Source organism: Oryctolagus cuniculus, chromosome 6 (genome assembly GCF_964237555.1).
Source record: "Oryctolagus cuniculus chromosome 6, mOryCun1.1, whole genome shotgun sequence".
Classification (NCBI taxonomy): Eukaryota; Metazoa; Chordata; class Mammalia; order Lagomorpha; family Leporidae; genus Oryctolagus; species Oryctolagus cuniculus.
Genome location: NC_091437.1, coordinates 133208939 through 133229661, shown reverse-complemented (window position 1 = coordinate 133229661; position 20723 = coordinate 133208939). Strand labels below are relative to the sequence as shown.

The 20723-nt window shown below is 40.7% G+C and overlaps 1 protein-coding gene across 2 annotated transcripts in view; it reads left to right on the top strand.

Annotated features, from left to right (window-relative positions):
• Positions 1–20723, top strand: part of RSPO2 (R-spondin 2) — a 184054-nt gene that overhangs the window by 92477 nt on the left and 70854 nt on the right. For both annotated transcript variants that reach the window (XM_008255829.4, XM_002710731.5), the window contains exon 3: positions 3472–3660. In XM_008255829.4, coding sequence (XP_008254051.2) covers positions 3472–3660 — 189 coding nt within the window. The remainder of the gene's footprint in view (positions 1–3471; positions 3661–20723) is intronic.

The following is a 20723-nucleotide window of genomic DNA, read 5'->3' as shown; positions in this document are numbered from 1 at the left end:
ACTAGCCATAATATTCAACAAATAAAAAGAAGACCATAGTTCCACAAGAATGTAAATGAGCTCAAACAATAATCATGAGACAAGATGTCCATTTCATTCCTATACACGTTTTTGTAGTCTATGTTGCATACCTCATACTAGAGAAAATATACAATGTCTATGTTTAGAGAATTGGATTATTTCACTAAGCATAATGGTTTCCAGTTGCATCCATTTTGTTGCAAATGACAAGATTTCATTCTTACAGCTGAGTAGCATTCCATAGTGTATATATATTACATTTTGGTTAGTCATCAGTTGATGGACATCTGGGTTGATTCTATATCTCAGCTGTTGTGAATTGAGTTGCAGTAAACATGGGGGTATAAATCACTCTTTAGTATGCTGATTTCATTTCATCTGGGTAAATTCCCAGGATTGGGATGGCTAAGTCATATGATAGATCTGTTTTTGGATTTCTGAAGAATCTCCGTATTGTCTTCCAAGATGGTTGCACTAGTTTACATTCCAACCAGCAGTGTGTTATGGTATGTTTCCACCCATATCCTCACCAACATTTGTTTTTTGATATTTGAGTTATAGCCATTCTAACTGAGGTGAGGTGAGACTTCATTGCAGTTTTGATTTGCAGTTCCATGATGACTGGTGATCCTGAGCATCTTCTCCTGTGTCTATTGATGCTACAGCATCAATGCTGTAGCTCTTTAAATCTGGCTTTTGGTTATGTCACTCTTTTCAAGTCTACAATTCGACTTGTCCATAGAATATTTTTTTGGTATTTTTCATTTTATCCTAACTTCTGCATTTTCTTTTCCTCATGATTTCTAGCCTTAATCTCTTCAAATATTTCATACTCATTTAAAATTCTTCTAGAATGTTCAGTTATTCCTGATTCCTTAGGTATGCATGTTCCTTCTTGGTGATACTGATGACTTGTTTTCATGGTGTTTTGGTTTGTAGTTTATTCATCTTGAGGTTAAAGTAGTTTTTGCATGAAAGTCCCAGGTTGCAGGATTATAGAACATTTAGAGAGTAGTTTTATGTATTTTTGTTTGTGACTTGTTCTGGATCTGGATAACTTCTACATAAAGTTGTTGACTTGGGGACCTAAGCAGGGGTGGGAAACCTTTTTTCTGCCAGGGTCATTTGGATATTTTAACATCATCTGCAGGCTATACAAAATTATCAACGTAAAACTTATCCTGCTAGACTCACAGAAGGACAATCACTTTAAGACTCAGCCCCTAAGGCATTCTAATCTAACTGAAAAGCCCAGGGGAGCATTTCAGGCATGGAAAGCCAAGACACACTGGCAAAAAATGCTCTTCATAAAGGCCCTCTGTGGGTGAGATGCCAGTGGAAAGAAGCAGCCACCAAAGAAGGTTGTACTTTTCTCTGAAGGGAGGAGAGAACTTCTGCTTTGCTTATGGCCTCGTCAATCTAGTGGATCCTAAAGGCTTCCATAGCTGAGGCAGCTCATGTCAAGAGCCTTGGGTAGAGGGGATGAACCAATGGAAGGAAGACCTCCCACTCTCCCACTCTCCCACTCTCCCACTCTCCCACTCTCCCACTCTCCCACTCTCCCACTCTCCCACTCTCCCACTCTCCCACTCTCCCACTCTCCCACTCTCCCACTCTCCCACTCTCACTGTCTAACTCAATCAAATAAATTAATAAAAAAGAGCCTTGGGTGATCACCGATGTCATACATAAGAGTGTTATTTGCTAAATAGATCGCAAGAGTCACTGTGCACTAACTTGCCGTGCAGGACCTCTGTCCCCAGACAGTTGTATCATGAGATTTAATAGTGGCCGGTGCCACGGCTCACTAGGCTAATCCTCCACCTGCGGCGCTGGCACACTGGGTTCTAGTCCCAGTCGGGGTGCTGGATTCTGTCCCAGTTGCCCCTCTTCCAGTCCAGCTCTCTGCTGTGGGCCGGGAGGGTAGTGGAAGATGGCCCAAGTGCTTGGGCCCTGTACCCGCATGGGAGACCAGGAGAAGCACCTGGCTCCTGGCTTTGGATCAGCGTGGTGTGGCGACCATTGGAGGGTGAACCAACGGCAAAGGAAGACCTTTCTCTGTCTCTCTCACTGTCCACTCTGCCTGTCCAGAAAAAAAAAAAAAGACTTAATAGTAAAACTGATTCTCAAGAATCATTTCCTTTTAGTGTATTAAATGGAAGATATTATTGTGTCTCAGAAATTAGTTATGTCTAAGCTCACAAAAGATGTATCATTCTTGGGTTCTTCTTTAAAGATAATTAAGTTTTTAAAAGGAAAATGGGGGAAGAAGGAAGGGAAAAGAGGAAGGGGGAAAAAATGAAATTGCCATCAAGAAGCAACAAAACTGAACAGCCCTTGTTTAGACTGTTGAGGAAGAGTTTTCTTAGTTCCCCTCTCCCCTCCCCTCTCCTCCCCTCTCCCCTCCCCTGGGATCTCACTCGCAGAGATGTTTCATTTAGATTTTTTTTTTTTCCCTTTGCCAGAATGTCTTGGTTTTCCATGTCTAAAATACTCTCACGGGCTCTTCAGCCAGATCCGACTGCCTTAAGAGCTGATTCTGAGGCCAGAGTGCTGTTTACGACATCTGCCATTCTATGAATCTGCTGTGTATCCCGCTTCCCATGTTGGATTGTTCTCTCCTTTTTGATTCTACCAGTTAGTATTAGCAGACACTAGTCTTGTTTATGTGATCCCTTTGACTCTTAGACCTATCAGTATGATCAATTGTGAACTGAAATTGATCACTTGGACTAGTGAGATGGCATTGGTACATGCCACCTTGATGGGATTGAATTGGAATCCCCTGGCACATTTCTAACTCTACCCTTTGGGGCAAGTCCAATTGAACATGTCCCAGATGTTATTTATGAGATACATACAAATAGAAAAACTTATCCTGTGTTGAATTTTGAGTCCTGCCTGCTGTTGAGTTTGCAGGGCCGGACCAAATGATTGTGGGCCTTCTATGATCCATAATTTGATTCTGGATCCCACACTTAGCTGTCATGCGGGCATGGAATAGGGATGGGGTTTCCTCTCTACTGTGCTCTTCCCTTCTGTGCCATCAGCCCAGGGTTGGAATCCTGTTCTTTGGCCAGTTGGGATGGGGGTTGGTGGTACTTGTCATGGACAAACAGCTTTCATGACTTCTGACTAAGGGAGCTAAGGCTCAACTCTTCACATGGGTGTTTCTTGGCCTGGATCCAGTACTCCAGAGGAAGCTCTGTCAGTGGCCTTATATCCCCACGAACCATTTGGTTTCAGCTTCTGGCCTCAACTTTGCATCTGCTGTGTTTCTTCTTTGTTTCTAACTTTGGTTGTATTTTAACCTTTTTGTATGTGTGAGGGCGGGGGATGGCATTTTACTTAGTATTTCTAGGTCAATTGAACAGAAAGAGACATTTGTCCTTTTGTCATGATGTATTGACCAGAATGTTTAAACACATTTTTGTTTCTTTTCTTTTGCAGCTAGTTATGTATCAAATCCTATTTGCAAAGGTTGCTTGTCTTGTTCTAAGGACAATGGGTGTAGCCGATGTCAACAGAAACTGTTCTTCTTCCTTCGAAGAGAAGGGATGCGCCAATATGGAGAGTGCCTGCATTCCTGCCCATCAGGGTACTACGGACACCGAGCCCCAGATATGAACAGATGTGCAAGTGAGCATTTGACTTTAATCTGTCCTGTTTTACTAGAACTTAGGTTATCCTCTAAGTTGAAAATGTTTAATTTCTAACTGGCTATAGAACTAGTCTAAGCTCAAACTTAAAAGCTCTCTTCTCCCACCCTACTTATTTTTTTTACTTTATATAAGTACATCACACAGTTACACACACTTTTTGATTACCTACTTATCTTTTTATCACAAGGATCCAAACACAAGCTTGCTAGGCAGATCATTGTAAAGAGTACTTAGGGATTGCCAACAACAAAAACCAAAAAACCAAATATCAAACCATGGGCAACTTAAATTCTGTGTACTGAGAACTTATCAGTGAACATAACAGTTTCTTAAGCTTTTCTCTTACCTGAACTTGTAATATATGGCTTTAGTATGACCTATAATTAAGCATATGCATTTTAGGTTCTTTGAAGCACCATTACTGGTGAAGATGTAAGTAAAATATTTAACTTAATTCAAAGTATCCAGACTCCTGATTTTAATGCTGATTTAAAAAAAAAAAGGTTAATAAGAAATAACATCCTATATCTGGGCATGAGGGTACAACTTTTCATTTTTAATGCAAAAATGACTGATGGAATGATTCTCAACAGTAGAATTTGAGGTTGAAAGAAAGAATAAAGTAGTTACCAAAGGGACTTCTTAAAGGAACTAAGGAAAGGAGAATGAAATAACAAATGGTAAGCATTAAATAATTTAATACGTTAGGTGCTATATCAGTAGGCATTAAATCTCTTGTATGAGAGTGATTTAATTCTCTAATATATACCGTGTACATGACTCTTCAGCCCAGTTGGTCTTCAGATAAGGAGGGAGTTTGAATTGCATCATCCAAGGACAATGTTATTTTAGAAGGACACACAACTACTGGGAAGTATTTAAATAAATTCTGGAAAGAAGGAATCATTTATGTGTGAAAATAGTATTTTTAAATTTTTATTTTATTTTGACAGGTAGAGTTATAGACAGTGCAAGAGAGACAGAAAGAAAGGTCTTCCGTTGGTTCACTCCCCAAATGGCCGCTACGGCTGGCCCGAAGCCAGGAGCCAGGTGCTTCTTCCTGGTCTCCCATGTGGGTGCAGGGGCCTGAGTGCTTGGGCCATCCTCCACTATCCTCCGGGGCCACAGCAAAGAGCTGGACTGGAAGAGGAGCAACAGGGACTAGAATCCGGTGCCTATATGGGATGCCGGCACTCCAGGCAGAGGATTAGCCAAGTGAGCCACGGTGCCGGCCCCGAAAATAGTATGTGCAGAGCACAAGTCTCCGCTAGGATGCAATTTGGCATTTTAGCAAAATTGTTGGACATTTTGTGTCCTTGGTCCCTGTCTACTGAATACTTGTGCCCTCAAATTACCGTCCCCTGACATTTCAAAACACCTCCTAGGAGAGCATAACCATCCCTGGATGAGAGCCATTGAATTAACTTGTGCTTAGTGAGAGGTGTGGTAAGAAGTGAGTTTGGAAAGGAAGACCTGAGTGCAATTGAAAAAGGACTTGGTGACAGGCTAAGTATGGATATTATCTAGGGTATTGAACAGGCAGTGGATTAAAGTGTTTATTTGGGATAATTCTAATAAATTGAAGGAAATGAATTGAATGGGACAAAAAGTAGAAGAAGCCAATCAGACTAGAAATTTTGTTCTAATGAAAGGTTTGTCAATAATGAATTTGAGGGGGCCGGCGCCGTGGCTCACTTGGTTAATCCTCCGCCTGCAGCACTGGCATCCCAAATGGGCACCAGGTTCCAGTCCCAGTTGCTTCTCTTCCAGTCCAGCTCTCTGCTGTGGCCTGGGAGGGCAGTGGAGGATGGCCCAAGTGCTTGGGCCCCTGCACCTGCATGGGAGACCAGGAGGAAGCACTTTTGCTGTTGTCAGGGATGGAAATATTTAGACTTAAAGAAATTTAGATTTACTGCCATTTCATGGAATTGTTGGAAGTTGTATCCGTCAAGTAATTAATTGCAAGTATCAATGGATTGCCTAACTCTTACACATCTGCGTTGCTTTGTTCTTAAGCTATATGGCTTAGGTGAACTACTAATTTGTCTCTCATGGTTTATGAACTTGCATAGGAACAAAGGGTCTATCTGGAAGCAGTTTTTTCTTCAGATTTAGACAGTTCACGGAGGGGTTTCAAGTCCTGGCTATTCAGTGCATTTGCCTTCCTAGACTATTGGTGTGCACGGGAGACAGAGCAAGAGTGGAGGGGGATCTGAGCTATTTATTTCAATTTATAGAGCTAGCATTATATATACCATGTATGGACAACTGGCTGGCTATGTGATGTGTTACTCAAATGTGGACATTAGAAGTGCAGGAGGCTGCTATCAATAACTATGTAGAGAAGTTAAGTGCAAACCAGGATGATCCTGGGCAAACTGGTATGGATGGTCACCTCAGCAATGAGGTCATAGTGTTTCAACAGAATCTTCCTTAGATAATTCCCAAGCACATTTTGGCTAAGTAGATCCCTGTTCTCAGAAGTGGAAAACAGAGCAGTGACTGTAAATCAGCCTTGGAAAGAGATTGTACTTGTGATATGGATTGGCTATATAATTATACTTATTTTAAGTGACTGTAATCAATGTTGGAGTTACCGATCTAGATCAAATCACTACTTTTCTAGTATAGATGGGAAGTGCTCAGTAGCAAGATTGCTGTGAAGCAAAGGGGAAGTGAGAAATTTATTTATTCTTGGCACATGACTTTGGATGACCTTGGTTCTTCTATAATGATTTGCTTTTTTCATAGATATTGCATCTATTGCATTAATATTTGCATTTCATTGAAATGATGAAATTAAACTGGAAAAACTTAGACCAAGAAATTTAAGTCATAACCACTTTTAAGATATTATTGCTCAACGGCAGAGAAGCAAGGTATACTTCAGGCAATAATAGCTTACGTCTTAAAAGTGAAGCTTGGTCATCCCTTTCCTAATCACCAGTGTAAGATTCCGAGTGTAAACTGATACGTTTCTTCTGAAGGGAGACTTGCTCTAAGAAAAGTTGGCTGGCGATGGCTTCTTGGTTCATACAGTGTTCAGCTTATAAAATTCAAACATGCTTAAGAAAACCCATTCAATAAGCATTTGAAGCATGCTCCAAGTATATTTACTAACAAACACAGAAGCCAGTATTGTCCTTGCTACTATGATAGGTGATAGTCATCTCTTACTTTCTTTCTCATTGATAAATTAACTTACATAAAAGCTTTATATTTAAAATGCATGTTTCTTATAGAATGCTTACAAAATGCATACACCTTTAAAGAAAAGCAAAAGAAACAACACATGAATTACTACTCAAAGATAATAAAACTTTATTTTGGCTTCTATCTTGACATTTTGTCTGAAGATTTCTGTCTTTGGCTTCTTATAAAGGAGTTCTGTTTTATATTTTGTTTAACTTGATGCATTTTGAACACTTTCTCTTGTAATTAGGACTGTAGTCTCTGGATATATCTTATGCATGGCTGATAAACTTTTGGAAAATTTGCTTTCAGTTTTTCATTATAAGCAGTTTCATGAATATCCTTTATGTATAAATTCTTATTCTTTCTCACATAAATTTTTATACAGTTGTCTGATTTAGTTTTGTAAGATAAACTTTTTTAAAGATTTATTTGTTTATTGGAAGAGTTACAGAGAGAGGAGAGACACAGAGAAATATTGCATCTATTGGTTCACTCCCTAGATGGCCTCAATGGTCAGGACTGGGCCAGGAGCCAGGAACTTCTTTCAGATCTCCCATGTGGGTGGTAGGACCTCAACACTGGGGCCGTCTTCTATTATTTTTCCCAGGCCATTAGCAGGCAGCTGGATTTGAAAGTAGGGGAGCAAAGATGTGAACCAATATGCATATGATATGCCAGCACTGCAAGGTGCAGTTTTACCTGCTAGGCACAATGCCAGCCGCTAAGCTAAGCTTTTAAACATAGTACAAGTCCTTTTCAGAACTTTTGGTATACATTGCCAGATGGCCTGCTGGCAAAGTGTATGTAGCAGTTCACATCTTGATTGACAAAACAATTTTCCCTTGCTGAGTATGAATAGCAAAAATTATTAAAGTAGTTTTTTTTTTGTTTAATGTGCTTTTCTTTGATACAAAGTTAAATATTGGCATTGTAGGGTGTTTGCCAGAATTCCTACCCCCTCTTTCATTGTGCAATTGTATTGCTTTTAGTAATTAAAATAAAATCCTTTCAATTAAGTGGATTTGGCCTTCTGTACCCACGAGTCCTGCTTCCGTGGGTTGAACCAACCACAGCTCAAAAATATTGAGGGGATGTCATTATGGCTTAGTGGGTAAAGCTAATTCCTGCAATGCCGGCATCCCATTCAGGTACTGTTTTGTGTACTGGCTGCTTCACTTCCAATCCAACTCCTTGCTAATGGCTCAGGAAAAGTAGCAGAAGATGGCCCAAATACTTGGTCCCCTGCTACAGATGTGGGAGACCCAGTTGGAGTTCCAGGTTCCTGGTTTCAGTCTGGCTCAGCCCTGGGTGTTTGTGGCCATCTGGGTAGTGAACCAGCAGATGAAGGATTTCTGTCTCTTACTCTCTAACTCTGACATTCAAATAAATATCTTCAAAAATTGATAATTACATCTGCACTGAACATGTACGTACTTTTTCTTGTCATTTGTTAAATGTTATGTAAATAGTTGTTATGTTTGTGTTTTTGTACAGGCAGAGTGGACAGTGAGACAGAGAAAGGTCTTCCTTTGCTGTTGGTTCACCCTCCAATGGCCACCGCAGCCAGCATGCTGAGGCCGGCGCACCGCGCTGATCTGAAGGCAGGAACCAGGTGCTTCTCCTGGTCTCCCATGGGGTGCAGGGCCCAAGCACTTGGGCCATCCTCCACTGCACTCCCTGGCCACAGCAGAGAGCTGGCCTGCAAGAGGGGCAACCGGGCCAGAATCCGGCGCCCCGACCAGGACTAGAACCCAGTGTGCCGGCGCTGCTAGGTGGAGGGTTAACCTATTGAGCCGCAGTGCCGGCCGTATTGTTTTTATATTAGATAATCTAGAGATGATTTAAAGTATATAGATGTTACATAACTCCATTGAAGATGGGGGTTTGAGCATTTGTGGATTTTTCTATCTGCAGGGGAGTCCTAGAACCAATTCTTCATGGATACTGGGGGATTATTGTGTCACTAGAATTCTATATTCTATTCATAAATAGTGGGAGGTTTATTAACTTTTTTTTTTTTAAACTTTTATTTAATGCTTATAATTTTCCAAAGTACGACTTATGGATTACAATGGCTTCCCCCCCATACCGTCCCTCCCACCCACAACCCTCCCCTTTCCCACTCCCTCTCCCCTTCCATTCACATCATGATTCATTTTCAATTATCTTAATATACAGAAGATCAGCTTAGTATACATTAAGTATGGATTTCAACAGTTTGCTCCCACACAGAAACATAAAGTGAAAAATAATAGATGATTTTTTTAAATGATGATGAAATCAGAGCAGACCTATTGTCATGTTTAATCCCAGTGAGAGTCAAGTTGGGAATTGATAATTTCTTTTTTTTTTTTCTTTTTTTTCTTTTTTTTTTTTTTACAGAGGATCAGTTTAGTATGCATTAAGTAAGGATTTCAACAGTTTGCACCCCCATAGAAACACAAAGTGAAATATATTGTTTGAGTACTCGTTATAGCATTAAGTCTCAATGTACAGCACATTAAGGATAGAGATCCTACATGAGGAGTAAGTGCACAGTGACTCCTGTTGTTGACTTTACCAATTGACACTCCTGTCTATGGCATCAGTAATCTCCCTATGCTCCAGTCATGAGTTTCCAAGGCTATGGAAGCCCTCTGAGTTCTCCGACTCTTATCTTGTTTAGACAAGGTCATAGTCAAAGTGGAGGTTCTCTCCTCCCTTCAGAGAAAGGTACCTCCTTCTTTGATGACCTGTTCTTTCCACTGGCATCTCACTCGCAGAGATCTTTTAAAAAGTGGATATACTGTGTATTCATAACTATTCCTACTAATCACAAATTGGAAACAAATATCCAAACAATAGAATATGTTAGCACAGTGTATTAATAAAAAGAATACAGAAGTAGAAATAAATGAATTAGAGCAATATGCAGCAGCATGGATGTATACGAAACATAATGTTGAGTGACAGGGATCATAAATGATAGGTACATTTAGGTCAATTTATTTTTTAAATGATTTAATATTTATTTGAAAGGCAGAGTTACAGGGAGGGAAGGAGGGGAGAGTGAGTCCTTGGGCTATCCTCTACTACTTTCCCAGGTATATATTTTTTTTTGACAGGCAGAATTAGAGAGACAGAGTTATAAACAGTGAGAGACAAAGATCTTCCTTCCATTGGTTTGCTCCCCTAATGGCCACTACGGCTGGTGCTGTGTTGATTCAAAGCCAGGAGCCAGGTGCTTCCTCCTGGTCTCCCATGCGGGTGCAGGGACCCAAGCACTTGGGCCATCCTCTGCTGCCCTCCCAGGCCACAGCAGAGAGCTGGACTGGAAGAGGAGCAACTGGGGCTAGTACCCAGCACCCCAACTGGGACTAGAACCCGGGGTGCCGGCGCTGCAGGCGGAGGATTAGCCAAGTAAGCCACGGTGCTGGCCCTCCCAGGTGTATTATCAGGGAGCTAGATCAGAAGTGGGGCAGCCTGGACTTGAACCGGTGGCTATATAGGTTGCTGGTGTTAAGTGGTGGCTTAATCTGCTACAGAACAATGCCAGCCCCAAGGATTAATTTCAAAAACTGCCAAAGTTGGTAACGATTTAAGTGCTTACTGTATAGTGGCTCTGGTGCTAGATGCGTCTAGATACAATAATGAGTAACAATTTCTGCCCTTGAGTTGTGTATGGTCTCAAGTGGTAGTCTCTAGTCAGAGATGATTTTTCTCTTAGGAGGAGTTTGGTAATAAGACATTTTTGGTTATTAAAACTGAAGGAGTACTACTGGTATCTAATTGGTAGAGGTTAAAGATGTTGCTAAATACTCTGCAGTGCACAGGACACCCCCTTGCAACAAAGAATCATCCAGCTCAAGATGTTTCTAGTACCTAGGATGACTAAATCCTGATCCAGTGGGAAAAATAATCAATTCAGTATAATATGAGGGAGGTCCAAAAAGTTCACAGAAAATTGTTTAGTAAAAACTATGCACACATTTTTGAAAAATTTGTACTGAAAATAACCACCGCTTAACTCGATTTTCCTTGAACTTTCAAAAGTGGTCTCATTTGTCATATAGACTGAATTATTGGACTTCTGTTCCAAGCTAGCTAGTTTATTAGATGTACTTTCTCTCTTTTTTTTAAGTGTACAAAGTAGGTTATATATTTCTTGGATGAAGTTATTTGACGGTGGGTAAATCAGACTTTCTAAAGTTAGGGGTAGATCGTAGCATTGAAGACAATGATATTTATGAAGGCAGTGGGTGCTTTTAGAATTTAGGATTAAATGTTATAAGTAGAATAAAAGTATGAGAGGCTAGAGACACAAAACATCCAGGGAGCTAATGTTGTGGCATAGCAGGTAAAGCTGCAGCCTACAATGCCAGCATCCCATATGGGCACTGATTTGTATTCTGCCTGTTCTATTTCTGATCCGGCTACCCACTAATGTGCTAGAAAAAGTGGCAAAAGGTGACCCAAATCCTTGTGCTTCTGCCACCCATATAAGATCTGGAAGAAGTTCTTGGTTTCAATCTGGCCCAGCCATGACCTTGTGGCTATTTGGGGAGTAAACCAGCTGATGTAAGATCTGTCTGTCTCGTCCTTTTTCTAACTTGGGCTTTATTCACATAACTCTTGAGGGAGGGAGGAAAGGAATATCATTATATCTTTAGGTTTGTATCCATAAGCTACATTGAATCAATTAAAAACTAAAAATTTAAAAATCCATTGTTAAATACCATGTAGGTTGTTGAGTACAATTCCGCTATATTAATTGAATAGTAGTTAGGATGGTGACTAGATCATGATAAATTTTAGCAATTTAAATGTCCTCTGGAAAACCACAAGTAGTCAATGAAGGATTTTAAGTAAGGAAATGAGAAGATTATGTGTTTTAGAAATATTTTTCTTTTGGCATCAAAGAAAACGTTGAGTTTAAAGGGGAATCAGAAATGATGGCAGTTAAGGTCAGTAATCTAGATTTTTAAATAAAAGTGAGAACATGGATCTCCTCAGTTTGACCCACACAGGCCCATTTATCTAAAATTTTAATCTTCCCCATCTCAATATATCTTTCTCCCTTTCCTTTATTTTTCATCTCTATTTCTCAATGCCCCTCTGATTCCTATTCTTAGCACTCCTCATCTAACTCACATTCTCTGTCCTTATTTTACTCTTTGACCCTTCTGTTAAAATGTTAGGTACTAAGGGGGAAGGAATTTGGGTCTGTTTGGTTCAGGCTCCTGATATGCAGAATAAAATCTGACACAGTAGGAGCCCACAAATATCTGTTGAATGAATAAATAGATGAAAGTAGTTAAAGTCGAGTTAAAATTGGGGAAAGGGGAGATTTATTGAGGAAGGATCGGTAGTATTTGGTGAATTGAAAAATGTTGGATGGAGGTAATGGTGAAATGAAGATGACTCTTAGATTCCTCTCTTTAGCTCCAAAACCATAATCCTGTCAAGGTAGCACATAACAGAGAAAGCATATTTGCTACACAGAATGCAATTGATTTGGGGCATGCTGAGCTTAAGGTGATAGACATCTTGATGGAGATACCACTGAACAGTTGGATGTAAGATCTGGAGCTACCGGCACCGCAGCTCACTAGGCTAGTCTTCTGCCTTGTGGTGCTGGCACACCGGGTTCTAGTCCCGGTCAGGGTGCCGGATTCTGTCCCGGTTGCCCCTCTTCCAGGCCAGCTCTCTGCTGTGGCCAGGAAGTGCAGTGGAGGATGGCCCAAGTGCTTGGGCCCTGCACCCCATGGGAGACCAGGAGAAGTACCTGGCTCCTGCCATTGGATCAGCGCAGTGCGCTGGCTGCTGCGGCCATTGGAGGGTGAACCAACGGCAAAGGAAGACCTTTCTCTCTGTCTCTCACTGTCCACTCTGCCTGTCCAAAAAAAAAAAAAAATCTGGAGCTCTCAATGGCAGTCTGAACTGAACCATTGGTATGAAGAAGAAAATACAGACTAAAAGAGAATGTTAAAGATTAAACCCTGGAGAATGTTGACATTTAACAACAAGCAAAGAAAAGCCTGTGACTGAGTCACTGGGGAAGTAGAAAATGAGTGGGTGATGTTTCACAGCCCCAGAAGTAGGAAGGCTTGAGAAGGAGCAAATGGTTAATGTCAAAGTTGCATTGTGTAAATAATAGAGGTTATGACCCTAATTGGGGGTCATTCTGTTGTGGTATTCTGATGGCTATGATTTTGAGGGAGTACATGGAGTCCTATGAAAGCAGCCATAGTGATTGTGTTCAATTTTCTTCTTTCTGCTAAGCTTATTGAAAAGGAGCATGTGTTGATAGCTGGAAAGCCATGAATTAGGAGGCTGATATTGGATATGTGATGGAAGGAGACACGAACAAGGAAGAACCAGTTGAGGTGGAGAGGGAAGGCAATAATTAAGGAAGCGAGATAATTGAAGTTACAAAAGAGAATAGGATTTAAAGTGGGGAAATCTGCCTTGGACAGTAACACTTGTTAAGTCAGTTTGGAAAATGTATTCTTGGAGGATAAAGATGGAGGTGTCATCATGTGGTAAGATGCATCATTTTCTTGATTTAGTCTCATCAGGTGGCATTAAGGAGATATTTGGGTGTGTGGGCTAGAGAGGAGGCATGGAGATCAATTAGGAGGCTGTCGCTTCAATCCTGGGGCAGACATACAGACTTCTGCCTACGTGATGGAGGTCAAGAGGGACAGAGATTTTGTAGAAATTAGACAGAATTGCCAGAAGTTTATTTGTTGGACACAGAGGTGATGAGGAAGAGACCATTATGCCTCACAGGTTTCTGTTTGCAAGGATTGTGGAACCTGGTGATATCTACTGAGAGGGCATGTAAATGTGAAGCATTTTGGTTTTGATGGGCAGTGAAAGAAGTTCAAGTTTAGGAACAGTGTATGAAAGGTGACACAATTGTGTAGGGTGTGCTTTGTAGAGTTGGATACCTGGATCTATTTTAGATAAAGTCCAGTTAGTATCTGTTTGTTATCAATCACATCTTGTATCTCCTTGTAATACTGATGACAGAAGTAGATGTTACCAGGAATATTTATTCTACTTCAGAACTTACTAGCGTTCTGTATGGTTAAAACTGATTATGCTGGGAATGAATGACTATATCATATACTTATGGCAAGCTAGCAACCTTGTAGCAACCTTGAAGAGCCCTTCAAGCAGAAGCATTTTTGTTGGCAAAGTTTTCGTTATGCAAGTGCATGGTAAAAGGACCAGCCTGCACAAATTTGCAGTTTCATACTTGTATAGATGTCTGACCAGCTCATCACCTTCCCACCCATTATTCTTCTTGATCATGGCCTTCCTCATACATTCATGTCTGTCATCTCATCTCTGTCATTCCATAGGAAAGGAATTGTTTATTGTTGACACAGACTGCTTGAAACCTTTTCATACTAGAGGGAAGTCCTTCTCAACTTGAAGTGTGCATCCCATCACCTGTTAGAACATTGTTAGAGTTTCTGTTTCAGTAGATCTCAGCTGGAATCCAAGAACTTATTAAAAACACCAATTCCTGGGTGATGCTGGTAGGACTGACACAGAGACTACACTTTGAGAAAATCTGCTACAGTGTTAATAGTGTCACAAGTTATGGAATTGAAGACTTTGTATTTAGTCAAAGACAAGTTTGGTACCTTCTAAACATGGAGGATATTCTTTTCCACTTACCTTGTTAATGTATATCTGGTTATGGATTCTTTTGCACTGGTTTCTTTCCCAAAAACATACCATGTCCTGTGGCCAGTCTATAGGAGACCCTCACTTGGTTATCACATTCCTGATGGCTGGAGGAAATTCATTGCCCTGAAGTGGTTTTGTGTCACTAAGTGAAGAGTTGCTACCAGCTGGTTATCACACTGGCCGTGACTGGGTATGGTTAGAGGGATTATAAGGACAGTCCTACTGTCCTCTTACTAGAAGCTAATTGAGATTTCATTACGTGCTTAGTCTCTTGATCTATTCACTCTTTGTTCTGAAGGAAACCCATCTATGCACATGAGATGGCTATGGTTTGACGTATCTGTGTCTGGGATAAAACAAAACATCATTTGTTTTAGTTTCAGAGGGACCTGCTGTCACCAGTTCCACAGTTTAATTGGCTGGGCCAGCCAGTCCAGGGCTTGACATCACATAGCTGCTAATTACATATTAACTGAGAGAAATATCCCATGACTCGGGCCCTGAGAATAGGAGGGGAGACTCTATAATGCTCACTGCTCTTCCATGTCGGATGCTGTTTGTTTACCAGTAGTGAATGTTTATTTCTCACTTGCTGAGCCAAAATCCTTTCAGCAGCCTGTGCAGTAGATGTTTGAGTATGACAAGCAAGCAAACTGAGGCCTGGAAGAGATCAATTGTTGCATACTGGGTAGCAGATCTGATAACTGGCGAGTGTTTCTCAGTGAGGTCATCCTATGTTCTTTGTTATTAGACTAGTGTTTCACAGGCTGTTTCTCAGTTTGGCTTTAAAAATTGATCACTCTATAAATTTGTAAGACAGATAATCTATAAACTGAAGCTATTTTAACATTTAATGAAAACATTTGTATTTGTCACTTATAGTACTTCAAATCATGTGGTGATAAATGGATTTCTTGCTAAGATACTAAATATGTATTATCCAAGAAGGTACTACCTGGTAGGCCCTGTTGGTCACATGTCTGCCCTTTTCAGTGTCTTCATTATTCTTTTTTTTTTTTTTTTTTTTTTTTTTTTTTTTTTTTTGGACAGGCAGAGTGGACAGTGAGAGAGACAGAGAGAAAGGTCTTCCCTTTTCTCCCTTTTCTTCCCTTTTTTTTTTTTTTTCTTTTTTCCAGTTGGTTCACCCCCCAATGGCCGCTGTGGTCGGCACACTGCACTGATCCGAAGTCAGGAGCCAGGTGCTTCTCCTGGTCTCCCATGCGGGTGCAGGGCCCAAGCACTTGGGCCATCCTCCACTGCACTCCCTGGCCACAGCAGAGAGCTGGCCTGGAAAAGGAGCAACCGGGACAGAATCTGGCGCCCCAAGTGGGACTAGAACCCGGAGCGCCGTCACCGCAGGCTAGTGAGCCGTGGTGCTGGCCCTTCATTATTCTTAGAATGGGCAAGCATAGACTGCGATAACCAGGTGATTGTTTTATATTTCCAATGAACTAGTTCACAGCATAACAAATCTCTTCATTTTGTGGATCCAGTTCAGATAAAGATAAGCAGTAGCCTATTACATTGTGCTGAAGAAAACAAGCAGTAATCTTGTATCTCATTCTCCTTGAAGGTTTTCATATGCTGAATAAACACATTTATACACCTGTGTGAGTATAGCTCTAACCCTGCATGGCCTCTGCTAGGCATGTAGAGATTCTCTTAAATTAATTAGAAATTACAGACTTAGATCTGGAAGAGACTGAGTTGATTCTGTGTTTCCTTTTCTGCCTCTTTGCTATCCACTCTTTCTCCTTTTCCTTGTTTACCTTCCTCTCACTGTCATGTCCCCAACATGTTTGGATCCTCAGGTTTATAGGGGAAGTATTTCTCAAAATCATACAGTTAGCAAGGTGGCCTCAATATCTGAGAAAATGGACTCCAGTGAAATACTCTTTTCATTATATTCTTTAAATAAAGCATGTGATTTAGACAAAATTATGCATAATTAGAAACCAGAATATTAGAAAGATCTTTTATTGAATGAATTATCAGATTAAATGTTTCAAACCCTATTAAGGAATTCAAGGCACTCAATTTTATCTTCTAAAGGGAGAATTCCATCGTTAAAGGAACAAGGACTACGGGCTCTCACTTGGTTCTGATGGTAACCAGCTTTGCAAGTGTAGAGAAAGTACATAACATACTCTGGAATAATGCCCTCCTAATAACACTCATGTGTCTACCAAAAACCATCCCAGGAAACACTGAAATCTATTGACAGTTCCTTCTTATAGTATTGATCTTGTGATTTTTGTACGTATTATATTTAAGCGCTTTGTGGGCTAGGCAGTTCTCTTGAATATGCCTCATGTAAATATAGAACCAAGTTAGGCAACATCATTCTATTGTAAAGGCACACATTACTTTGTTCTCTGTTTTCCATTAGGCAATTAAGGCATCTACTTAGCACTTTATTTTTTTTTTAAAGATTTATTTATTTGTTTGAAAGGCAGAGTTAAAGAAACAGAAGGAGAGACAGATCTTCTATCTGCTGGTTCACTTCTCAAATGGCCCCATCGGCTGGGGCTGTGCAAGGCGGAAGCCAGGACTAGGAGCTTCATATTGATCTCCCATGTGGGTGACAGGGGCCCAAGTGCTTGAACCATCTTCGGCTGCCTTCCCAGGCACATTACCAAGGAGCTGGATAAAAAATGGAGCAGTTGGCACTGGAACCTAAACCCCTATGGGATGCTGGCATTGCAGGTAGCAGCTTAATCTGTGTTACAGAACTGACCCCAGAACTTTATTTTTAAGGTGCTTTCACCTGGATTCTTTGGGGGGACCAAGTATTTTAATTTATGTATTACAATGCTGTGAAGGCAGTATTGGTGTCCATTTCACACAGCAGGTAACATGTTCTGAGAAACCTACTGAGTAGCCCAAGGATTGGCTGGCACTACATGGCACAACTGAGGCTATATCTACTTTTATCGTTAAAGCAGATGGGCAGACATGACAAAGCTACCTTCTCAAACAGAGCTGATAAGATATATTAAGCCCTAGGACTAGGCATGTATTTTACATTGGTTACATCTATTTGTTTTGTAAAATTCTCTTCCTAACCAGCTCCTTCATTCACAAGTCAATAATATAGAGCAAGAAATTAGAAACTTAGTAAATGAGATGAAATTTTAACCTATTTATAATTGATCAGGAGTCTTATTTCTTATTTACTTGAAAGGCAGAGTTACAGAGAGTCAGAGACAGAGAGAGAGGTCTTCCATCCACTGGTTCACTTCCCAGATGGCTGCAATAGTTGGAGCTCTGCCCATCCAAAGTCAGGAGCCAGGAGCTTCTTCCAGGTCTCCCACTTTGGTGCAGGGCCCCAAGGACTTGGGCCATCTTCTGCTGCTTTCCCAGGCTAAAGCAGAGACCTGGTTTGGAAGTGGAGCAGCCGGGACTCGAACCAGTGCTCATATGGGATGCCGGCACTGCAGGCAGCAGCCTTACCCTCTATGCCACAGCGCTGGTCCCAGGAATCTTATTTCTTTATCTTAGTGTATATATAGAATAAAAATGTTGAAGTAAAAATATTGCTATGCCAAGATAGCTAAATTCCAGCATCCTTGTACTCATCTGATAAGCACAACCAGATGGTGAATGTAAGATACCACCATGTTTACCCAAACTTCAATACTACCATTTGTACTTTGAAATGAAACCCTTATCTTTTTTCCTTCTCCCTTCATGGTGCCCCAAGGGTGAAATCTGGCAGACCATATTTTCAGTGGGGCGCTTTTAGATGTTTCAGTCGTGGAGGGAAAACATAAAAAGCAGAATATTTTGTGACAAATGAGAATTAAGTTCAAATTTCAATGTTCATAAATAAAGTGTGATTGGAAATTGGCCACATGTAGTCATTCATGTGTTGTCTGTGGTTGTCTTTGTGCTATGGAAGAGTAGAGTAGTTTAGACCTTATGATTTGTAACACCTAAAATGTTTACTATTGGGTCGTTTACAGAAAAGTCTGCCCACCCCAGCTCTGGCCGATCTGGAGCATGAAGGGATTAAGAGATTGTTCTTGTTTTCCTTGGATGGGGGTTTAGTGGAGGACGAGATGGACATTAGCTTACGTACACTTTGCCATTTAGTTGGGTGGCAATATCTGCCTTTTCCAACACTTGAACATCCAACAAAGACTGCGAGCTGAAGTTTATTAAACTGCTCTGGTCCCACCTTTATATGAAAGTGTGACAAGTTAGCAAGAAAGGAAAAGCACAAGGAGTAATCAAGACGACAGATCTGCTACTGGGAAGAATTTAAAATCTGATAGGAGACTCTGTTTATAATTTTTAGGACTTGTTTTCATTGTTAGCAAATTCCTTTCCTATTTTATTTTGAGGTAGTGGTCTTCCTCCCATTCCCCTTAAATGGAAATTAAAATCACTTTGAACACTTAACAATTGTGTTCCCAGCCAATGTGTTGAAGTTTTAGTTTTAAATGTTTTGAGAATGATTTCAAGTATGCATCACTTGAACATATGAGAAATGAAGCCAACATTTTTATAGTTCCTCATTATTTGACCACATAATTTTACACAAGCCACAGTGTTTCTTCTTTGGGGTGTGTATGTGGGTGGGCAAGATAGAATATTTAAACATTCAAATATTCCAGTGAAGCTACCAATATATTTCACAAGTTTGAATTTGGGATTTTTTGAAGATGAACTCTTAAGAAAATTTATGTTAAAAGGAGCTGGGCAAAAAGTTACTTTTGAGAGAGAGAGAGAGAGAAAATATCTTCTGTCCAGTGGTTCACTCCCCAAGTGGTTGTAATGACTAGGGCTGAGCAAGGCTGAAGTCAGGAGCCAGGAACTTCTCAAATGTTTCCCACTGGGTGCAAGAGCCCAAATACTTAAGCTATCCTCTGCTTTCCCAGGACATTAGCAGGGAGCTGAATTGAAAGTGGAGTTGAATCAGTGCCTGCATGGGATGCTGGCACTGTAGGTGGTAGCTTAATCTGCTATACTGGCAGTGCTGGCCTCCATTTTATCTATTAAGAACTTGAGGTCTAAAATAAGTAACCTAGGTCCAGGCTTTACTGTTTTGATATAGGTAAGTTGAGTATTTTTTCTTCCTGTCTGTCGGTAAAGGGTGTAAACCCCCTTCCCCACCAGGGTCATAATTGTCTCTAGATTTTAATTTCCTAATGCTTGTATTGTGATGTTTGAACCAGATGACTTGCCATGTAGGTACTCAACAAATTAATATAATTAGTTTGTTTAGATGTAAGACCTAAACATGGCAGAGTCACTAAGTTTACTGATAGTGGTCTTTGGATAATGTCCTTCATTTGAGAAGTGTGTTTGTGCAAACACATCCATAGATATTTAAATTATGTTTTTCTTTTAAAAAAGATTGTTTATTTAAGGCAGAGTTAGAGAGGCAGAGAGAGAGGTCTTCCATCCACTGATTCACTCCCCAGATGGTCACAATGACTGGAGCTGTGCTGATCTGAAGCCAGGAGCCAGGAGTTTCCTCCAGGTTTCCCAAGTGGGGGCCCAAGAACTTGGGCCATCTTCTGTTTTTTTCCAGGCCATAGCCGAGCACTGGATCGGGAGTGGAGCAGCTGGGACTTGAACCAGTGCCCATATGGGATGCCAGCACTACAGGCTTTACCCGCTATGCCACAGAGCCGGCCCCTAATTTGCATGTTTTTCTATGTTGAGTATCTTACTTGAGTTCTTTTCCACCAACTTGTGCTGCCATCTTTTTGTCGTGACTAGTAGGTTTTTACACAGGTAATAGCTCACATACCCGGATCACTAATTGCTCAGCGGATACTGTGCTGAAATGTTTGTGTTTATGTATCCTCTGAATCCTCTCAACAGCTCTCTGAGATAGACTAATGTTAACTTCCTTTCACAGATCAGGACGTTGCAAAAAAAAAAAAAAAATAGAGCTTTATTGATTTGCTAGTGGTCACACACCAGTAAGTGAGCCAAGATTTCTAACCTCAGATCTGCGCACTGTCCTATTAGAGTGGCTACTGTGTGCTCCAGGTAGTTCTTATTTCCTCCCTCTTTTATTATAGTGTTCTATGTTGCCTTTGACAGAGTTGTATTTCACCTATCCTAAACATCCTAATATAAGCCAGTCTTGACCCGAATCCATTCCAGTGGATCTGACATAGACTTCAACATGGGCTCTTCTGTTAA